General features: G+C 41.1%; 1 protein-coding gene across 2 annotated transcripts in view; it reads right to left on the reverse strand.

Moving 5' to 3' along the window:
• The window catches only part of VWA3B (von Willebrand factor A domain containing 3B), a 125,728-nt gene extending 102,301 nt beyond the window's left edge, over window positions 1-23,427 (reverse strand). The window contains exons 1-7 of one of the 2 annotated variants that reach the window (XM_054009237.1): window positions 23,363-23,427; window positions 17,096-17,182; window positions 16,423-16,650; window positions 14,332-14,426; window positions 9,796-10,046; window positions 7,861-8,020; window positions 3,600-3,769 (exon numbers count right to left, since the gene is read on the reverse strand). In XM_054009237.1, coding sequence (XP_053865212.1) covers window positions 3,600-3,769; window positions 7,861-8,020; window positions 9,796-10,046; window positions 14,332-14,426; window positions 16,423-16,650; window positions 17,096-17,135 — 944 coding nt within the window. In that variant the 5' untranslated portion in view covers window positions 17,136-17,182; window positions 23,363-23,427. Of the gene's footprint in view, window positions 1-3,599; window positions 3,770-7,860; window positions 8,021-9,795; window positions 10,047-14,331; window positions 14,427-16,422; window positions 16,651-17,095; window positions 17,183-23,362 lie in introns of those variants that run through there. The other variant, XM_054009246.1, reaches the window with a different exon arrangement.
• Between the last annotated feature and the right edge of the window lie 376 nt (window positions 23,428-23,803).

Genomic DNA, 23,803 nt, shown 5'->3' on the forward strand with positions numbered 1-23,803 from the left:
GACTGATTAAAAACAATGCTGAAGAGGTGGTAAGCGGCTCAGGGAAAGACTGGGAAGTTAAACTACATCTTGTTTTAAAGGTCATAAGGGGAAGCATGGTGAAGGCTATGTGGGTGGCCCCTTTTGAGACTATGACTAGAAGGGAGATGAGATATTCATTACCCCAGTGATGGACATAATGCAGTGTAACAGAGCAGCAGCTCAAGGAATTGGTATGGCTTATACAAGAGGTACACAAGATAGTGGCAAGAAGCCTAGGAGAGGCCCAACAAAAAAAATGAAAAGATAATTGATGACCAAGCCTCTAGCAAGGCATATGAAGTGGGAGATCAGTTCCTTGTGCAGTATGTCTCAAATAAAAGGCTATTTCCAAAAGCCAGTTGGGAGAGTCCCTGCTATGTAATGGACAAGGCTAGTCCATCCATACAGCTGGTCCGGGAAAAGGATGAAAAAGGGGTGGTGAAACAATGGTTGTATGCTCTGCAGATGAAACCACACAGAGGGAAGAACAGAAGGAATCTATTGATATAAAAAGAGGAAGTGACCGTAATTGTTTTCTTTTTCAGGTGTTGATCACCGTGGGAGGTATATTATTCACTGCATTGGGGTCCATGGTATTAATGATACAGCAGAGGAACAAGGTGGTGACAGTGCACAAGGTGGAGAAAGTCACCCTAGCCTTATGGTTTCCAGGTAATCATGCAGGAAAGCCTACAAAGCTCTGGTACAGACTGAACTGCAGCCAAGGTGGAAGATCCTGCAGCACAAGCAACTCTCAGGAGCTGGGACTTGGACTACGGGACCCAAAGGGGACCATGTGTTTAAATGGGATGGTAATGACTAACCTAACCAGTTATAGCATGCAGTTAACACATGCGGGAAATATTACAGTTACTCTAGCAGATCATCGAAAGAACTTCTGCCCAAGAGTCCACCTACCATGCCAGGAAAGTGATTGAGGCTTTGGGGTTCTCTCTGAATGTGACTAAGAACTGGCAGAGTACCACCACTGCTTCTGAACATACTGGTGTAACAATGCTTCCTATTCCAGAATTGAAGCATGATGAACCATGCCCAGAAATGGAAGCAGGACCTGACAATGGACTAATTATAAATTGTGAATACCAGATTATGAATAATAATGTACAGTACCAAATGATACCCGTAGTATTGAATTTAACCAATTTTACATTCCCACAGCAGATCTGTCATGCAAAATTTGTATGCTTCTATATGCAAATGATAGTAAATGTGGTGCAAAATTTCAGACAATCAATGGATGGGGTGGAATTGGAGGAAATTTGGAGGCCTGAGGAGGGAAAGAGTTAGGGAGAAAGAGAGAAAAGAGATACAGGGATAGTACAAGGAGCTGAGGCATTGGAAACATCAGCATGGAATCATATGCATATCAGAGTATTGTGGGAAGAAAATCAGAAAATGAAGTTCAATTACGAAGCCTGTTAAAAAGTTGAATAAACAACAGAATGAGGATATAGGGGAGGATTTAAAGGGTTTCAGGATGCTAGAATAACAGGACAGTTGTTTAGGGAAGTGGAAGCAGCACTCAATGAAATGCAAAAAATCATGAACCATCCTAATGTATCAAAGGTGATTACCTGTTTGTGGTATGGCAGCTTCCTAATACAGGAGCTACAGGTAGAACTAAAGGAAATTCAAGGTGGGGAAGTGCCTGGGTTGTTGATAAATAAGGTGCTACTCAAGGATCTACTATGCTGAGAAAAAGTGCACGCTTAAATAAGACATGGATCTTTCCTATAGCACTAGCAATACCAGTGGCCACAAGACTAAGTAAAGCATTAACAGTGTATAGCATCCAGTTCGTAGGTATGTTGGAACCTACCCTGGCAGGTTACATCTTAAAAGAACATGTCACTCATCCAGATACTGGTAAGGAAGGGTGGGGGAGTCTGGAAAGCCCCGGATACCTCATGTTGTTCCAAGAGGCATGGTACCTATTTATGTTGTTGTGATGTACAGCATGTGGGTTCACCTTGGATGAAGAAATCCAAAACAACACATTACAGATGAGGCAATGGGGACAAGGCCAAGCCAAGATTGCAAAGGCTGGAGAAGGCAAACACTGTATAACCTTGTGGGTTGGACATTTTCAGTATGGGGCACAAACGTTATTACGACTTGCCAATGTTCTGCTCATTTTGTGTTTTAGCCTTTATGATTTTGTCCCTACATGCCTGTGCTATTCTTTTGTACTCATCCTTAGCTATTTGTCCACGTTTCCACTTTTTGAGGATTCCTTTTTGATTTTCAGATTATTCAAGAGCTCCTCAGGGAACGATTTTGGCATCTTACTATTTTTCCTATGTTTCTTTTGCAACAGGATAGTTTGCTGATGCACCTTTAATATTGTCTCTTTGAGAAACTGCCAGCCAGTGCTGGAATTACAGGGTAGCTTGGGGGAATGGGACCCCTTACTACTTTTAGGGGATACCTCACTTCTGTCTTACAGCCCCCTTACTTCTCACTACGGTTTAAATGAAAGCAAGCCACTTGACATTCAGGGGCACGCAACTTTTCTCCTATAATTTAAGCATTGCTACTGGCTCTCCTGAACGACTTTTTCCCTTAGATTTTCTTCCCATAGGACCTTACCTACCAATTCCCAGAGTTTGTTAATGTCTGCTTTTTTAAAAAGGTCTATTGTCCTTATCCTGCTGCTCTCACTCTTTCCTTTTCTTAGAATCATGAAATCAATCATTTCATGATCGCTTTCACCCAAATTGCCTTTAACCCTTAGATTAGCAACCAATTCCTCCCTTTTAGTTGGAATCAAGTTTACAATGACTGTCCTCCTGGTTACTTCCTCCACCTTGTGAAACAAGAAATTGTCCCTGGTACATTCCAAGAACTTATTGGACAGTTTGTATTTTGCCGTATTAGTTTTCCAACACATCTCTAGCACGACTGCTAACTATAAACATTGCAGCCTCTGCATAAAGCTATAAATTGTAATTAAGTCAGTAAGATGTGTGCTTTATGGTTACCTCCTCCTCCAACCCTACTAAACCCATTTCATTGTCTCATCCACCTGCTGAGTCTTGTCACAACTTTAACTGTGAATTATCTGGGACAGAGGCTGTCTTTTTACTGTATGTTTGTACAATACCAAATACAACAGGGTTCTGAATTCCTTATTGTTGCCCACAAGTGTTACTGCAATACAGTATATAAAGCAATCAATCATCTGTTTCAGCATATTTTTGTGTCCATCTCTTTTCCTTGCACTTTTTTTTCTGCAGACCCAAGAACAGGTGGAGCTGACAGATTGTTTCTCATTTACATAGTCAGCGGACTTAAAGAGAGAGACCGTGAGCACATGTGTGGAGGGAAGTTTGGTCTGAGCACAGGAACTCCTGAGTTTTAATCCCAGCTCTTACAACAATTTCCTCTGTGACCTTAAGAAAATTACTTAAACCTCTTTGTCTCAGGTTTATCATCAGTAAAATGGGAATAATACTCACTTATCTCCCAGGTATGTTGTAAGGATTCACATGTTTCTATCTGTATAGTCCTTCAAAAGTACTGAAATCATGGAGCAGTAGTAGTAGTATTCCCCATACCTTCCAGAAGTCAGTTGGCTCAGCTCCTTTAGGAAAAGAATGGTTTCTTCCTCCTTTGCATTAAAAGATATTGTGTGGATTGGGTACGGGCTGTTAGAAACCTTCTGCAAGAGTAGCTGCTTCATGTCCTTTGGAAAATCACCCACAGTAAAGTAATAAACAGCTTCAACCTAGGGTAGATACATTATGCATATTATTAAACAGAAAACAATAGGAAGACTTATTTTGCATATAGCTGCTTTGGATTTATTCTAGTAATGCATTATGCTGACATGAGGAAAGAAAAATCAGTAGAGTTGACTCATTACTCAGTGGAGTTACACTTATGGTTGAAGTGACAGGAGAATCAGTCCCACAGCTATCACAGCCTAGTATCTGAGACAGAATATGGCAATAACTGCAGTACCTCAGGCACTGTGTAAGTATTGATAAATGATCACTTTTAAAAGAAGCCACTCTCCACATACACAGTAGGGAGCTCAGGAGCACCCACTAAGGAAAATAAGAGAAGATAAAACTGGTTGAGCCTGAGAAGCTATTAAGGAACCTTGAAGGTATTAAGGAATCATGTCCATGCCTTCATTCTCCTGTGAGGTACAGTCCTACAGTAAAGCATATTCAATCCTCCATTAGACCCAGTGAGTGTTTCAATTTTTGCCTTCTAAAGGGTATGTGTACACTTTGAGCGGGGGCTGTAATTCCCAGTTCAAGGAGACATACCCGTGCTAGCTCTCGTTGAGTTAGCGTGCTAAAAATAGAGTGTAGCCTCAGCAGCAAAGCAAGAGGAGGCTAGCCGCCCGAAGTAGATACCTAGCATCTTGGACTGCTATATGTAGTTGGGTGGCAAGCCTGTCCCACCACTTGTACTGCCAAGATTACACTATTTTTAGGTATGTCTCTTGAACTAGGAATTACAGCCACAGCTCAAAGTATAGACACAGCCTTAATGGATCTTCATCTTAGTCCCTGAATCCCTGATGAGCTAATAGACTGACACATGGGCATTTTTACCCCAACTTTCTCTGCATACACAGAGAAGGCAGGATTCTCCAGCTACCCCACACAGTTAGTAGGTGTTGGGAACTGCAGGTTAAATACTGCTGACTCCCTGGGGAAGGTGTGATTCATTAGATTCCACCCTGAGTGTGTAAGGGAGTGACAACTAGCCCTCTGGGAGCGTGACCTAGGATTTGAGACAGGTACGTCCTGAGGAAAGGATCCCTAGGGAGTAGCTATGCCTGAGGTGAAGGACAGTACCAGGTTTACAATGGCGCCATTGCGCCGGGCCCACATGCAGAAGGTGCCAATTATGGTTGCCAAGCAGAAGCGCTGGAAGCTCCCTAGAAGTGGAGGGGCCACTGGTGCCTGAACCATGGCCCCACCCCCCCCGCGCTCTACCCCTAGGTCTTGCCTGCGCTCCACCTCTCCCCTCTTGGCCCCACCTGTGCGCCGCCCCACAGCCCTGCCCCACTCAGCCTCTTCCCCCAGGCCCCACCTGCCACTTATTCCTCTCCACCCCCTCCTGCCAGTCACTCACCCTTAAGGCAGGAAAAAAGGCTATGACCTCCCACTTTTAAAAGTTATGGGGCCCTGTTGCCTGCTGTCCGGTTTTCGACTGGAAAATCCAGTCAAAAAGCAGACCTGGCAGTGTCTAGTCAGCAGTCTGGGTGCAGGAGAACCCGCAAGCAGCCTCCCTGCCAGGAGGGCGGGAAAAGCAGCTGCTTCTGCCTGGAGGAGCTGCAGCTCAGCTGGCAAGAAAGAGAACTGGCTCCCAAGAACCCGGCTCTGGTGGAGAGAAGTAGGTACTGGCTCCATGCCAACCCAGGGGGATCCTGTCCACTCCACCCCCCTGCCCTGCTGGGCTTGCCCCTGGCCCCTGCCTCACTCCAGGGACCAACCCTCCACCCCACCCTGCTGTGCTCTTCCCTCCGACCTCTGCCTCACTCGGGGACCAACACGCCCACCCCACCCAGCTATGCTTTTGCCCCTTCCTCGCTCTGGGGTAGGGTTGCCAAACATCCGATTTTTGACCGAAATGCCTGGTCGAAAAGGAACCCTGGCGACTCCGGCCCATTAAAAGTCTGGTCGGCGCTACAGCAGGGGCCGAGGCTAAGGCAATCTCCCTGCCTGCCTTATCTGCATGCAGCTCCCGGAAGTGTCCGCCAGGTCCCTGCAGCTCCTAGATGCATGGGTGGCCAGAGAGGCTCCACGTGCTGCCCCCACCCCAATGCTGTCTCTGCAGCTCCCATTGGCCGGGAACCGTGACCAATGGGAGCTGCAGGGGAAGCACCTGCGGGCATGAGGGCAGCGCACGAAGCCTCACTGGCCACTCATGTGTCTAGGGGCCACAGGGACCTGGCGGCCGCTTCCTGGGAGCCACATTAAGCACCACAAGAACCCCGTACCTGAACCTCCTGCCCCAGCCCGGAGCCCTCTCCTGCACCCAAACTCCCTTCCCAGAGCCCACACTCCACACACACACACCCTAACCCCCTGTCCCAGCCCTAAGCCTCTCGAAACCCTTCATCCCCGGCCCCACCCCAGGGCCCACACCCCCAGCTGGAACCCTCACCCCCCTCCCCCACTCCAACCCCCTGCTCCAGACCAGTGAAAGTGAATAAGGGTGGGGGAGAGTGAGCGACAGAGGGAGGGGGGATGGAGCGAGCGGGGGCAGGGCCTCGGGAAGGGGCAGGGCAGGGGTGTTCAGTTTTGTGCCATTAGAAAGTTGGCAACCCTACTCTGGGGACCAACCCCACCATGATGGCCCACAAAAGGTTAATCTGGCCCTGATGAAGGTTTAGGCTAAGTAAAGAAACCACAGGAGCAGTCAAGTCTGGGAAAACAGTTTAGCTACTGTAAGTTTAATGTGGAATTATTTTTTTGTTAACAAAGCCAGCCTCTAGGAGTGAGTCACTTTATGACTCTACAATGAAGATGTAGCTTTTGCCTGGAGCCAAGTGGGGACTCCACTAGTTTACACTACACTACACTGAACATACACTAAATGAATTTTCATTGATAAGGTAATAGTTGTAATTAAACTCTGTTCCATGATGACCAACAGCCAAAAGGACTCTCCTGGATGGTGCACTATCCCACCAGTGTGTTGAAAAATAATAATAAGTCATATGTGTGAGGTTCTCTACCAGTTGGCTGGATTTTTTAACATTCTCTTCAGACCCGGACCTACAAGGCCTGATAAGCCTGTTTTTTTTAGCCAGACAATACTGCAAATTGGTAATGTTTTCCCAAAAAAGCAGTGATTGTCACATTGCTAAAAAAATCAGATATAAGAAAATGTCACCCTTGGACAAATTAACTCCTCACCCAGTTTAATTTTAATATCAAATCACACAGGGGTCAAGACTCATCCACCCTGGGTAGAGAACCACAAGGCCTAAGCACCACCTTACATCCCACTTAAAATAACTTCTCAAAGTAAGACTTAAGTGGAACCTTGCACGGGCCCTCTGCACATCCCCTGTGTAAACAGATAATTCAGTCCAAACACAGAGGGCCAAATTTACTATTGAATTTAGCTTTAAATGAGTTGTACCAATTTTCTCCAGCAATAAGTTTGGCCCAATGTGTCTTTGCTGCCAAAGGAATGGAGTGGCTGGCTAAAATTATGGTATATATTTTTATATCCTTTGGCTTTCCTTTAATGAGTAATGTAATATGGCCCTATTAAAAATAAACAGAATTTAACTGCAAAAATACTTGGTATGCTTTGGGCACTACTACTGTAAGAGAGTTGCTCAACCAGCCGGTGAGGCTACAATTTGGATGTCACATGAGAGTTTACAGAATTCCTGGAGTCAACTAGTGCTAAGTTAAAACAGTCTTCACATATATTTTTGGATTTTCTTGCATATTTCAGTAAGCAATACAGAATAAAAATGACATCCTTTTCTTGAGTAATATTTCATATTAACATTTTAATTAAAAATATTTTGAAAAGTATATCTGGTGAAGACACTGGAGGGGAAAATATTTATCTTACCCATCATGACTTCAGAACATATTTACCTTTCATGCTCCACGGGAAAACAAAACAAGTTTCTGCTTTCAGAACCTGATACATTTACATACGGTATTGATAAATATGGGCTGTAACTGTACTGGAAAGAAATACCTTGTAGACAGCCACAAGTTCTCTCTTTAGCCCTGCACAATTCATTAGGATAAAACTTGCAATCCAATTCTCCCACTGGATATTCTTGGGTTTACTGGAGATTTCAGAGGAGATGTATAAACTTACTGTCTCATCAATTATGGCTTCCAAAAGAGCCTCGGTGGAGCTGGTGGAGCTGATGGCTGGCATATGGTCCAACTTCCAGAGCCATTTAACAGCAGACTCTACAGAATATTCAGACACAGGAACGGCTTTCTGTTGCCACTTCACAAGATCTTGTGCAGTGCTGAAAATAATATTAGTGATTATTCAGGAGTAATGAGGAGCCACTGACAACACACAACAGCAGAGCTCAAAATATTTCTACTGTATTAGACCTTTAATAATAATAAACCACCAACTCAACAATAGGACAGTAGTTAAAATACACATTTCTAAAACCAAACTAGTAATAAGATAAAGAGGCAAAATAGAACCCTCATAAGGCACCATAAGTTTGAAAATTAGTTTCTAAGGCAGTTGTTTCCAAGACAGAATTAAGTTGACTAAAGAAATATAGCTGCTTTAAGAACAATTTCTAGAGCATATTTCCCCTTAAACATGCAAGAAACAATACAAAAGACCTATCTGAGAAGTAGCTGACTATACAGGCTGATGGGATGTGGTGGGGAGGGAACAGAAATATTCCAAGAGTAAGAAATAAATAATCAGTTTTAACAGTGTTACCAAGGTAAAACAAATGACCATGTTCTCTAAAAACTGAGGAGACAGCATGGTCCAGTACTTAAAGCACATGACTGAGTGTCATAAAATCTAGGTTTTATTTCTCCCTTTACCCCTGACTTGCTGTGTCACCTTTGTGACTAATGAGTGATTTTTAGCCACTGTGTCATCTGTAAAATGGGATTAATACTTACCTACCTACCATACCAGAAAGTTGGGATGTGGAGTTCATCAGTATTTTAAAAGTGCTTTGAAGTTTTTGCGTTGAAGGCACTACAGAAGTGCAAAGCATGTGCGCGTGTGCATGTATACAAAAAAAAGAAGAAGAAAAAAAACAAAAACAAAAAACAGGTGGTTCTAGTCTCTGTGACATTCCAGAAAGCATCATTCGGAGAATTTCTAGCAAACCTGGGAGAGTAGTACTGTACAGTCACAGACATTTTTTTAAAAGATAAAATGTACTTTTGTCCTAAATCCCCCTCCACTGCCTGATAAATTCAGCAAATACTTAACTTTACTGTGCCTCAATTTTGATATAACTTTGCAGATCACCTTTAAAAAAAATTGTGTGTGTGTTTTTCAAAGGCCACGTAAGCTCACTTCTGATCTTCAAACCTCAAGTGTATTGGGAGGTGGGGAATTAAGCACTTCAGGGCAGTAGAATCAAAACTGTGAAATAAATCAGGGGCAAAATGACTTTAGGAGTCACAATCTAATTTTTAGTAGACTTTCTGAAGCCAGTTTTCAAAACAGTATGCATTAAATTGCTCACAAACCTTTGCGTACACATGACTTGCATGCACACAAACTCCCATCCTGACATGAATGTAAATCCTGTTTTGTGTGTGCAAACATCTATATGCTTGCATAAATAAAGGCTCGCACATGCACATGAATTTGAAAACCTGGGCCTATTTGTCACTGAATACGAATTAATTTACTCATATTAGGAAAGGAATACAGTTGCTTTGTTAAGGCACTGGACTGGGACTCAAGACATCTGGTTTCATTTCTCAGCTCTGCTACTGTGTGATTTAGTGTGTGACACTGGGCAAATCACTTTCTCTGTGGCGTAGTGGCCCACCTGTAAAATGCAGATAGCAATACTTCCTTTCTCCCAATGTGTATTGTTTCATGGTAGGAACAGTACAGATGTACGATGCCTAACATAATGAGGCACTGAACTTGGTGGGATCCTTTAGGCACTACCATAGTACAAATAATAATAACGACCATTGCTACTGCAGTAAGCATATCATCAGAATACAGATCTATACTCCACAGCACTTCTCTTCATCTCATTAACAAAAAGTAGAAAATAAACACCATTTCCCTTACCGAATGAGGTTAAACTTGTCAAGCTGGGCCACTTGCTGTGAGAGGACCATAGAAAGCGCATCACGGCACAGGTCAAATTCAGTTCTACACACAGTGCCAAAGTCCAGAACAATGGTGATGCACGATTCCAGAATCACTCCAAATATCTGCCGACTTTCACTGGTTACCCATTCCATTCTCTGCTTGTACAGCTCTATAGCTCCAGTTAGACAGTCCACAAAATGAAGAATTAGCTCTTTTTTGGCTGTCAGCTTTATTTAAATACAAGAGAGAATGAAAATGAAGATCGAAACAAATAACTCAAAGCAGTCCCAAGTCCAGCAAAGCTACAATGACTGATTTGTAGTGCCAGATATGCCAGCCAAGGTAGCAATGGAAACAACCCATTTTTCTTCCACTATTTCAGCAGCAAATACTTGACAAATGCCTCTGAGTCACTCACATATAATGAAAAAGCCACTGCACTTTATCCTAATTGCATTCCACAATATTTAAGCAAGCATAGGGCAGTGTCAGCTAGTTTGCATGACTTGTTTGTGACAAGATCAGAGCAATGTAAGCGACTTAAAAGAAATGGGAGCTTTGGGTGTTGGAAAGGACTGCAGAGCAGATGGATGGATGGATGTATTGGGGGCACTTGGAAACTAGTTATTAAGTTAGGGCAAGATTGTGACTTGCTCTTAAAAAGCTGTGCAGGGGAATAAGGGAATGTACAGTTCTTTCGTGGGGCAGTGTAATCTCAATCTTGTCCTTAAGCAGCAGCTGAAAGGAAATTAAAAATGTTTCTTTGTATTTTTGTTCAGGATGGCCAACATTCAGTATCTATTGAGCCTAAATATTTGTATTTAGGTATTTGGTGCAAATTAAAAAACAACAACTAACATCCCATAAGCCCCAGCCCCATCAGTAAATTAAGCAAAGCCAAGGCCTACCCCTGGAAAGAAAAATAATTATAAAACAAAAGAAAAATATATCTAAGACCTTCTCTGGACCTTATGACATTCACCCCAGGGTTCTAGGCAAAGATATAGGCATTACCCTGACTCACGTACATAAGAACAGCCACATAGTATCAGACCAATGATCCATCTAGCCCAATACCTTGTTTTCCAACAACAGTCAGTGCGAGACGCTTCAGAGGGAATGAACAGAACAGGGCAATCAGCAAGTGATCCATCCCCTGTCATCAAATCCCAGCTTCTGGCAGTCAGAGGTTTAGGGATATACAGACCATGGGGCTGCATCTCTGACCATCTTGGCTAATAGCCATTGATGTGCCTATCTTCCATGAACTTATCTAATTCTTTTTTGAACCCAGTTACATTTTTGGTCTTCATAACACCCCTGGCAACAAGTTCCACAAGTTGACTGTGCATCTTGTGAAGAAGTACTTCCTTTTATTTGTTTTAAACCTGCTGTCTATTAATTTAGTTGGGTTACCCTGGTTCCTGTGTTATGTGAAGGGGTAAATAAAGAGCAGATGTTGTGAGAGAACTATCCACAATGACTCCAAGATCTCTTTCTTGAGTGGTAACAGCTAATTCAGACTTCATAATTTTTTAAGTATAGTTGGGATTATGTTTTTCAATGTGCATTACTTTGAATCCACATTGAATTTCATCTCCAATTTTCTTGCCCAGACACCCAGTTTTGTGAGATCCCCTTGTAACTCCTCTCAGTCAGCTTTGGACTTAACTATCTTGAGTAATTTTGTATCATCTGCAAAACTTTGCCACATAACTGTTTACCCCCTTTTCCAGATAATTTATGAATATGTTGAACAGTACTGGTTCCAGTACAGATCTTTGGTGGACCCCACTCTTTACCTCTTTCTATTGTTAAAGCTGACCGTTTATTCCTACCCTTTATTTGCCGACCAAATACTGATCCATGAGAGGACCTTTTCCCTCTTAGGCCATGACTACTTATTTTGCTTAAGAGCCTTTGGTGAGGGACCTTGTCAAAGGCTTTCTGAAAGTCCAAGTACACTATATCCACTGGATCAGCCTTGTCTACATATTTATTAGAATTCTTTGAGGGTCAACAGATTGGTAAGATATAATTTCCCTTTACAAAAGCCATGTTGACACTTCCCCAAAAAATCATGTTCCTCTATGTGTCTGATAATTCTGTTCTTTACTATATTTTCAACCAATCTGCCTGATACTGAAGTTAGGCTTACCAGCCTGTAATTGCCAGGATCACCTCTAGAGCCTTCTTTTAAAAACTGGCATCACATTAGCTATCCTCCAGCCATCTGGTACAGAAGCTGATTTAGCAACAGGTTACACACCACAGTTAGGAGTTCAGCAATTTCATATTTGAGGTCCTTTAGAATTCCGGGGTGAATACCATCTGGTCCTGGTGGCTTATGTCTCTTTAATTTATCAATTTGTTCCAAAACCTCCTCTATTGACACCTCAGTCTGGGGCATTTCCTCAGATGTGTCACCAAAAAAGAATGGCTCAGGTTTTGGAATCTCCCTCACGTCCTATGCAGTGAAGTCCAATGCAAAGAATTCATTCATCTTCTGTGCAATGATCTTGCCTTCCTCGAGTACTCCTTTAGCATCTCAATTGTCCAGTGTCCCCACTGATTGTTTGGCAGGCTTCCTGCTTCTGATGTACATAAAACAAATTTTTGCTCTTATTTTTTGTGTCTTTTCCTAGCTGCTTTTCACATTCTATTTTGGCTGCCTAATTCTACACTTTGCTTGCCAGAGTTTATGTGCCTTTCTATAATCCACCCTAGGATTTGACTTCCAATTTTTGAAAGATGCCTTTTTGCTTCTAATCACCCTTTTTACTCTGCTGTTTAGCCACAGTGGCATTTTTTTTTTTTTTTTTTGGTCCTCTTACTGTTATTTTATTTGGAGTATAAATAAGATACTTAGTGTGAGCATCTATTATGGTGTTTTTAAATAGTTTCCATGTGGCTTACAAGCATTTCACTTTTGTGACTGTTCCTTTTAATTTCCAGTTAACTAGCTTCCTCATTTTTGTGTAGTTCCCCTTTTGGAAGTTAAATGCTAATGTAGTGGGTTTCTTTGGTATTTTTCCCCCTACAAGGATGTTACATTTAATTACATTATGGTCGCTATTACCGAGCAGTTCAGCTAGATTCACTTATTGGACCAGATCCTGTGCACCACTTAGGACTAAATCAAGAATTGCCTCTCCCCTTGTGGGTTCTAGGACTAGCTGTTCCAAGAAGCAGTCTTTAATGGTGTCTAAAAATTTTATCTCTGCATCCCATCCTGAGGTGACATGTACGCAGTCAATATGGGGATAGTTGAAATCCCCCATTATTACTGGGTTTTCTGTATTTGTAGCCTCTCTAGATTTCCCCGTGCATTTCACAATCACCATCACCATCCTGGTCAGGGGGTCAGTAGTATATTTCTACTCATTATTCAAGCATGGAATTTCTATCCATAGAGATTCTGTGCTACAGATTGATTCATTTAAGATTTTTACTATATATTAACTCTATGCTAATTTATGTAAGGTCATTTGCATGCTACTCCCCCATCTCTCACAGGTTCTCCAATAGTGAACATACATGCTTGGAGACTAGAAGTTTTCAAAATAAAATTCCATCAGAAGTAGAAACTTTGAGCTCTCCCTTAGAGTGTCATTCTACAAACCTTCTTTGTCTGGTTCCTATTTTACACTATCTATTGATGTTATCTGATTTGCGTCAATAATTCTGTAAACCATTTCTCAGGAACAAATAGCAGCCAGATGGGCTAACCCAGGATTAGATGTTAGAAACTGAACTGGTTGCAGAAAAGATGATGGAATAAGACTCCCTGAAATTGTATTTTTCCCCAGGTTTAAACCTGATGACTGTTCTGGATGCCTGGGAACTGGGGAGGGAGTCTGGATATCAGAAGATGATATGCTGTTTGTTTTTTAAAGTCTTTACTCTTATGAATTAGCTTTTTTCTTATTCGCTGATGCACAGATCTCTTCAATCAGAATCCATCTTTTCAAATAATGGGACAGATAGCAGCTACTACTAACATGCTCCTTAGAGCACAAGTCTGGGCAGAGTTCCATCAAGCTGTATTCACAGACTATACTAAATCCTTTGTGTCTTGTTGGCACTAAATGATGGGTTATGACAGTACATTATATCTCTTCATTTGAGTACCTCCATTTGTTTTACTGGTAACCACTCTATTAAACTCAGTTTAGTCCTATTCCTTTTTAAGCCTTCTCGCTTTCATAATAGGGTAAATCTGTTACTTAGAAATGTCAGCCTTCTCTTGAAAGCTTTATTCCAAGCTTCATACGGACTAATGTATCATTAGCCCTCAGAAAATGAACCCAACTTCTAGATCATTCATCATCTGGCGCAGTAGAAATAAAATCATCAAAAGATAAAGTTCCCATTTTGGAAATACATCAGTTTCCTGTCAGCATTTCTTTAGAAGAGGAGATACTTCAGTCACATCATTTTGTTACACTGATATTATCTTTTAAATAGGGGGAAAGTTATTACTCTATTGAACCACAAGTCAGTCGCACTTACATTATATACTCTGCCGTCTTGTGCTCTCAAGTATTGAGGAAACAGACCGTCTGCATACCGAGAAGCCACAAATTTCCCCAAGGTGGATACATAATCTACATTCAAGATTATAAACGGTTGCCAGTTATAGGGACTATTTTCATTATGAACTGTTTTTCTAAATCATATGCAACAGAAGAGAAGATAAATGGCACTGTCATTAAACTCTTTTCTTTTGGTAAGCCAAATAACATTTTTACAGCAACCTACAAACCAAATTCAGTAACGCCTCTATAGAAGGGACAGTAAGGTTCTTTGGATAAAAGGCGGAATTTTTCCACTAAGTGATTGATACATGTTGCAGGACAGATCCTAAAATAAGTTACTGTCTGAATTTAGGTTCATGCAGCTGAGAGGGGGGATTTGTACTATCTAAGTGATGTTAGTGATCTTTAAAAAGGTTCTATTTATGTTGAGTTGTAGAAATTATTCTCATCTCCTAGAACCATGTCTAGTTATATCTAATGGGGAATAAAAAAAATCTATCATCTTGCTTACTGGTAGCAAGCTGCTTGTGACTTTAGATTTCTGCAATTCAACTTTTGTATTTTCCATTTACATCTTAAAAGCAAGTGCAAGTATTTGTCAGTCAAAAGAGAAAAAAATCATGGATGGATGATGCCCTCCCATGACATATATGGAAAGGAGCAAAAGTGGATGCAGCTGAAGGCATGTCTATACTGCAACAAAAGGTATGCAATTTGCAGAACAGGTAATATAACTGAAGCAGTAGCTTTAATCTAACTAGTGCACTAAAAATAACAGTGAAGATGCGGCAGCAGGAACTTCAAGCATGTGCTAGCAATGCGAGTTTGTCCCTAGAGAGGCTTATACAGCCTGTGTGAGGCTGGTGCCACTGCATTTATGCTGCTGTTTTTATCATGCTAGCTAGATTAAAGCTAGCACAGGTATGCCTACCCGAGCTGCAAATCACATCTTCAGTTGCAGCGTAGACATACCCTGAAGAAGGAAAAGCATGTTCTCTGCTCCCTTGACAACAAAAGTTTCTTAACAGTAGCTCTACATAGCTGGGACTCCACTGACAGGAAAACATAGGGCATGTGAATATTTAACAGCCACGGAGCAGCTATTCTATGAAGCATGTTCCTCTGCTAATCCAGTGGCTTTTTGCTGGTAAAACCATGCTATAAGAAGTATTCACTCCTCTCAGCATCATATACCTCCTTAATCCAGAGAGGAGTGAGTGTGCAACCTCTAGCCTTCCAGTAATGAAAGCAAGGCTCCTGGCAGGGGAGAATACAGTATTGCTGGATGTGCAGTGCTAGACTCTCAATTTCCCATGGCTCCAAGCCAGCTGCGTTTTTAAATTAAACAGCATAAAACAATTATTAACACATTACAACTACTGCTTCTTAAACTGTAAATTCTTCATGTCAGGGAATGCCTTACTGTGCTCTGTAAAGCATTATGATGTAAATGATTTATAATTATTATTTCTCACAAACGCTCTCCTCCAACTGCTGCACAACTACAAATTATAATTTGGCTTTGATATTGCAGAGTTTGACTTTGCAAGAAAAACAGCCTGAGTTTAAATCTGATATTGAATTACCTGTCTAAAAATTAGCAAAATGTTCAACTGGAAGCACAATAATAATTTACGGCAAGGAGCTCAGGAGGATCTTCGTGTTTTCAGTCCACGAAGGACAGGGTTCTTATGGCAGTTACATTTTCGGGCTCCACGAAAAAGGTTTTGCATGTACTGATTCTGGAAAATTCAGTATCTAAAGTTATTTCACAAATGTAGCTAGACTGAGATCAAGATTAAAGTGAGGAAAATGATGGTATAGATTAAAAAGAATAGTCTGTCTCTCTCTCTCCCTCCTTGAGAGATGAGCAGCCATGTGGGATATGTTCCCAAGCTAAGGTGAAGATGCGGAATGTGACTTCCCTTTCTCTTTTCTAAGATAGCACCAAAAAAAGAAACAATTTTAAAGGCTCCACACCATATACTGTGCTGCTAAAAAGGAGCATGGAGCTCTGGACTATTCCAAGTCAACTTTTAGCTTTTACCACTGGCTTCCCTCCTACCTTCCCTGTGCTGAAATCCAATTTGTGATAAAATCTGAGTGAGGGACAATTTGTTTCTCTTGAGTCCGTGACACTGAAGCCACTGAGAGGATGAGATGAGAGGCTGTACATCCAAGTCCCACAAAGTGCTTTTCGGTCTCCTTTCCTTCTTTTTTGACTTCCCCTTGTGGGCAATGTTGGAATCTGACTTTTCATGCTCTCTTTTGTGTTTCATATCAAAGGTAACCTCTATAAAGAGAAAAAAACATGAATGTTTACACTTACCAAAAAATTGTTTATTCCCTCCCACCATCACTTGTCTCACCATTCCTTTTGCAAGGCATTTTTTATATTTATCTGTCTACCTTTTTCTCATTCTACTGAAAAGTGCGCTTAACTATGGAAAGTCACCTTCAATTCCAGGCGTTTACCAGCTATCATGTCCCTCTCCCTCTTCCATGCACATTCACTTCAGTAAATTGGATTTATCACCAAAAATTGCTCTTTGTTTTGAAACCCAAGAATTGGGAAGGCTACATCCAGTCTGCCAGAAAGCAACCCTTCGAACCCACAAGAGACTTCACCCCAAATACTGGGACAAATAATAGGCAATCATAACATGCACATCAGAAGCTTCTTATTGTAAATCATCCAAGAATACATGCAAAATATTTCTACTTCTTAAGATACTCACGGTCACTCCAGGCAACTCTTTTACACAGATTTCCGGTCATTCTGGACTTCTTGATTTGGGATCCTTCTTTGTTTGCCTCTTAAAAACCTGAAGAATTAAAACCAAACAAACACTATTCAATATAGTACCACTCAGAGGCCCGATCACGACTGAGACCTTATTGTTCTAGGCAATTACAAGTATAAAATAAAAAATAGCTTGTACCACAAAGAATTTACCATTTAGAAGGCCAGTCTTAGAAACACATGCATAACTTTAATCATGCAAATAGTCCCATTAGATAACATTATGCATGTGTGAGACTGCAGTATCAGGCCTAAATGTGGAAAAGACACAACAGGTGGGTGTAGAACAAAAAGGTAGCAGGTGAGACACATGAAAGTAACAGGACTGCACCTACTGGCTGAGTGTGCAATTTTGAGGCTTCAAGATTTTTAACTTTAATTTGATTTTTTTTTAAATAAAATGAATGAACAAGAGATATTTATGAATCACTAGTAGGCCACCTCCCTAACTGCTGTCAGCAGGGAGTTTACCATGGACATTACTGCAGAGACAGGATAAATTACAATATAATTAATCTGTAACAAAAGAATGACTATTCCTCCCTCTTTGCCAAATCAACAGTGTTATTTTTATCTCTTGTATATTAATCTATCAACTATTATAATCTAGGAAGACATTAACAACACTAAATGCAAATGCAACCTTAATTCTTAGCAGGGTGGATAAAAATCAGTGATTTAAAAAAAATAATAATAAAAAAACTGATTTTTTTTTATTTAAAATTGGCTTTTTTGATAAAATGCTTTTTGACGGGAAAAAACCTATCTAAAGATAGTTTTAATTAAGACACATTATAGCTAAAAGATATCTCATCATGGAATAGGGATTATAAATTCTAATTCTATAATATGAGAATATATTCATGTAATGTTTAAGAAAAGTTTTGTAAATGAGTTTCAATAGTCCAGGGATTAGGGACAGGAGAGCTGCCAGTTTTTCTGCTGCCCTAGGCGGCGGAAGGTCCCCCTCCGAAATGCCGCCCCACCACAGAGGCAGCGGAAGGTCCCGCCGCCGAAATACCGCCGTGGTTGCTGCCCCCCAAATTGTAGTGCTCTAGGCGACCGCTAGGGTTGCGCCGGTCCTGATTAGGGACCCAATCTTATGGGGTTCCAGAAGCTTCTGCATAGATTTTTTAGGTTAATCTTTCTATCTATCCAATGGGACTCAATGCTCAGTCTAGAAGATACCATCAGAGATGCTTAGTTTTGCAGTTCTCAAACTGTGGATTTGTGTCTCCAGAGATAACATGCTTGTTAACAACAAAAATGTTTTTAAATAAAAATAAATAAATATAGAGGAAAGAAATAACAGACCTCAACCCTATTGTCCCTCTGCAAATTTGTGTACACAGAGTCAATCCCTTACCTCTCTCTCCAAGTGCAAAGTTTCAAAAAGTTCAATGAAGAGAAGATTGTTGGGGGCAGAATAGATCTGGACAAGGAGAAGAAGTCTGGAGATAAATGTGAGAAGGGAGGGATAGGCAGTAGAAACAAAAGTGAAACTGTTTAAGAGCATATTCCAGAAGTCTTGAGGTCTTTCTGAATGTAACCTTAATTGATTTGAAATCTACCATACCATTCTCTCACTAGAAGGGAAAACCTATAATGGCAGCAGGCCGTAAAAGAGATCCAGTTTGGGAATATTTTCATGAAGTTCCTCTACCTGTGAGTAAGACAGGCATGCGTGCAAAATGCAAACAGTGCAACAAAGAAATGCAAGGCCTGGTTGCCCGAATGAAACAACATCATGAGAAGTGTTCCTTCTCAGGAGGAAGCTGCACTGAAGATGGTGAAAGGAACATGTCGGAACATGCAGGATCTTCAGGTGAGTAAACTTTTTTATTTCATACTTCTTTCTTAAGGACTACCTGTCTTCCTTCTAGACTATTCTTTAATTCTCATGTTTGAGCAAAAAATATAGTTGTTACTCTATGGTACTATCATTTTAGATGCATTTGTGATACAAAAACAATATCTGAAATAGGCAAATCTTCCCTTTACAATTTCAGCTTTAAAGTAGTACTGACTGTCAGTGAATACAATGAGTGATACTAACTGAGCAGTATGGTAATAATAATTAAATAACTGCATTGACTTCTTTTGTTTAGGAGAATCCATCCTCCACATACAGGATTCTGAAGACTATCCACCTTCAAGATCACCATCATTTCTATAGTTTCAGAGTTATCTGCCAATGATAGTGTTTCAGTCTCATCATGTATGTCACATAGCCACAGTCCATCATCCAGAAACAACCATAGATAAATTTGTGATAAGAACCAGCAGATTACAAAAAGAGGTAATTGATGAACAAATTGCCTGGTTTGTTTATGCAAAAAATTCTCCTTTCCGTATGATTGAGAACCCACACTTCGTTAACATGGTTCAGTCATTAAGACCAGGATACAGTCCACCCAACAGAGCAGATGTCGCAGGCAAATTGCTGGATAAAGTGTATGAAAGAGAAATTGAGCAGTGTGCAGAAGGTCTAGAGGGTAAAATTGTTAACCTGAGTCTTGATGGGTGGAGCAATGTCCACAATGATCCTGTTGTATGTGCTTGTGTGACAACAGAAGAAGAGAATGTCTTCCTTACAGAAACAATTGATACAACAGGAAATGCACACACAGCAGAATACTTACAAGAAGTAGCAGTAAAAGCTATAACAAACTGTGAAAAAAAATTCAAATGTCAGACAATGCTACAAATGTATCCAGGATGAGAAGAAATTATTTAGAAGAGAGTGAAGAGAGTTCCAAGCTAATAACATACGTTTGCAGTGCTCATTTGATGCACCTCCTAACCAAAGACTTCAGTGTTCCAGAAATAAAGGCTAATGTTGTTGAAATTACAAAATACTTCCGTAACAACCACTTTGCAGCAGCAGCTCTGAAAAAAGTAGGAGGAACAAGCTAACTCTCCCACAAGACGTGCAATGGAACTCAGTAGTGGACTGTTTTGAGCACTGTATCAAGAACTGGCCTAATCTGATGACAGTTTGTGAACAAATTCGTGAAAAAATAGATGGTACTGTCACAGCCAAAGTTCTCAACATTGGACTCACGAGAAATATTGAACACATGCTGAGTGCCCTGAAGCCTCTTTCTGTAGCCTTGAACAAAATGCAGGGAAACAGCTGTTTTGACTGTTGAAATTTGGAAGGAACTAAGTGAGATCTTAAAAAAAGAAATATGAAATGACAGTTAAATTACAAGCATTAAAAAAAACAAATGGGACAAGCACTATCTTCATCTCATTTTCTTGCAAATATTCTCAATACTCGGTACCACGGTCAAACCTTAACTGATGAAGAGGAGGAGTTGACTATGACATGGACATCCAGCAATCATCCCTCCATAATGCCAACTATAATACATTTCAGGGCTAAAGGTGAACCATTCAAGAAATGTTTGCTGATGATGTTTTAAAGAAAGTCGCATTGGTGAATTGGTGGAAGTCACTTAAGCACTTGGATTCAGAGACTGTTGAAGTGCTAATCTCACTTTTAACAGCAGTAGCTTCTTCTGCCAATGTAGAAAGAATATTTTCTTTCTTTGGACTAATTCATTCCAAATTGAGAAATTGTTTGGGACCTGAAAAAGCAGGAAACCTTGTTTTTCTTTTCCAGATTATGAACAAACAGGAAAATGAAGGTGAAGACGACTGAATTAGCTGCAGAAGCCAATATTTTAAGGTTCTCGTGTTGACTTGGCTGACATAGTCGATTTAATTTTTGTTGTTTTTTTAAATATTTCATTTAAATATTTTAGTTAAAACAATTTTAACAAAAACAAACTTTTTTTAAAAAACTTGAATGTTTAACTAAATTCAAACATTTATATGCTTGTTTTGTTAAAATATTATATGTTTGCTGTTGAAGAAAAAAATCCAGAATACATATCATTGTTTTAGTTAAATAAAACAATTTAAATGTCTGTCTGGTGATGTTCTCCTCCTAATACAGCATGGCAAGAAAATCCTCCAAATATTAATGATTAACCTGTTGAACTGGAGATACTTCACCTCCCAATGACTTCATAAATATCAGCTTCAATTATCTTTGGTAAATTAAATAACCAATCAATTATTCATTTTCTGATATAGTTGTAAAACTAATCTGGAAAGTTTTCAAAATAAATCACTTTAAAAATGTATAGTGTGTACCTTCTAAAAATGAAACCTACATCTATCTCTGAGTTGTGAAGAATATGTATTAAGGTTATAATAACCAACAAGAATGCACTTTTATGTAGAAATCCATGATTAAATCACGTCTTTCTGACTAGTGATTTAAATCATGGTTTAAATCAAATCCACCCTGGCTCTTAGGGGCCCTGGTAAGAAAAAAAGCAAGGAGTCCTCTTTGCAACCTGATAATATATGTTATGTCTATAACATATGTACTATATGTACAGAATAATTTTATTTTAGCTTAATAAAATTACTCATTATTAGCAGGGTTTAACTATCCATATAACATCCAAAGAGAATACCTTTTATTGGGCAACCAAAGGAGATGTGTCTGCAGGGAGCAGCTTTGTGTGATTTCTAAGCAGAAATAGACAAACTAAAAGGTTCGTTATCATAGCAGCTTCACATTACCAACTAAACTGAGCAGTATTTTGAACAGTCTTCTGCATTTAAGTTGTGGATCCCAGCAGCCATCTCATTTTTGCAGCTGCCCAGAGTTTGACTATAGATTTTCCTTCATTTTATAATATAAATGCCACTCCTGCTCACCCCAGCTGAACAGCATCTGTATGTGAAATGACAGGTTTCAGAGTAGCAGCCGTGTTAGTCTGTATCCGCAAAAAGAACAGGAGTACTTGTGGCACCTTAGAGACTAACAAATTTATTAGAGCATAAGCTTTCGTGGACTACAGCCCACTTCTTCGGATGCATACAAAGTGGAATAAATATTGAGGAGATATATATATATATATATACACATACAGAGAGCATAAGACAACTCCCACCTGTTTATGCTCTCTGTATGTGTGTATATATATATATCTCCTCAATATTTATTCCACTCTGTATGCATTCGAAGAAGTGGGCTGTAGTCCACGAAAGCTTATGCTCTAATAAATTTGTTAGTCTCTAAGGTGCCACAAGTACTCCTGTTCTTTTTGTATGTGAAATGCATTTTAAGAGAAAAAAAAAGTTTCCTACACAAAGAAATTTTGACAAGAATATGAAATGGCGTCAATATAAATATCAAATTAACCTAAAATCTAAGGAAAGGCAACCAGCTAACCTTGAGCCCAAATTCTGAACCAAAACAGATTTTTATAAATTCAGTTAAAGTTCACCTTTATCCTTTCACTCTGCCCAATAAAGAAAGGTCTCCTGCACCCTCACTTACTGTGCATCTTGAGTTTTTAATCTGTGCTGGGAAAACTAGACTATTTTATAAATACAAGAACACGGCCTGGTGGATTTCAAGGTCGGAATAGAACTGATGAGAGCCCAGCAAAAGTGTGAAACCTTGGCATGGAACATGTATTCAGAGGGCTAAGGTAGAAGGCTGTTTCATGTGGAGGAAGGAGTTGGGGGGAGGATGAGATCTGGAAGGGGTTGGAGGATTATGGGGAGAGGGAGAACACAGAAAGGGTTGTCAAAGATCTGACACCTACCCACGCCTTGGGGAGTACAGCAAGTTACTTAGGACATTTTTAGAAGTCAAGAGCCATGCAGAAGAGTAAAAGCCACAAAACTGAAGTAACAGATGGATCATGAAATACAGCAAATGATAATGCAGGAGGGAAGGAAAACACATGCGGGGGGGGGGGGAGGGGGTTATTGTTCCATAGCTTGATTTTCTGAGCACCCACCACCAGAGCTCCCATTACAAACCAGGCATGACTGTGGCCACACTATCCTATCCTCACCTCTCTCCTTCTACAGGAACCTGGGTGTTTAAGGGTTACCCAGCAATGGCGCTCAGGGGTCTGGGGCTTTAGGGGTATTCGTGGGGAAAATAATGACAATGACCATTTAACTCGCTGGGGCCCCTGGGAGCTGCACCCCTGTGCTGGGGTCAGGGAAAGGGCTCCAGCTGCAGGGTGGGTGGCGGGAAGAAGATGAGGGTTTAACCCCTCAGGGCTGGCTGGCGCAGTAGCTCCGCTCGCCACGTGGAAACGTGACATTCCATCCCGGCCACAGCGGCGCCCCCTGCCGGCCCCCCGCTGGCTCCCCTCACCTGGCTCCGGCCGCTCCGCCGCCGCTTCCATCCCATTGTGACGAACGCGGCGGGTTCTAAGGCGGGGCCGCCCCAGTGTAGACGCTGGAGACAGCTGGGTTGCTAAGGCGAGGCCAAGGGGAGGGGTGCTGATGCAAGCGCAGGCCCCGGGCTAGCGCCACGCCCCCAGCACCGACCAGCCCCTTGCCCGGGTAGCAGGGTAACCCAGTGCCTGTGTGTAACCCTCCCTCCGTGCAATGGGACCGTGTGTAAGCCTGGGGGCGTGTTTACATGGCCAGCCGGGTGCCCTGATGTATTTTGCTTGCTCAAGCTGACTTCCAACAAGCGCTGGTCATTGACAGGACGCAGTGCACTGCGTTTTAGCTGTTTCGTTGCTCGCGTATCGCCGGGAAGACCAATAGTTCTTGGTTAGACGGTTCGAAAAGCACCAGGGAATTTAAC

The sequence above is a fragment of the Malaclemys terrapin genome, chromosome 1 (genome assembly GCF_027887155.1).
Source record: "Malaclemys terrapin pileata isolate rMalTer1 chromosome 1, rMalTer1.hap1, whole genome shotgun sequence".
NCBI classification, from domain to species: domain Eukaryota; kingdom Metazoa; phylum Chordata; order Testudines; family Emydidae; genus Malaclemys; species Malaclemys terrapin.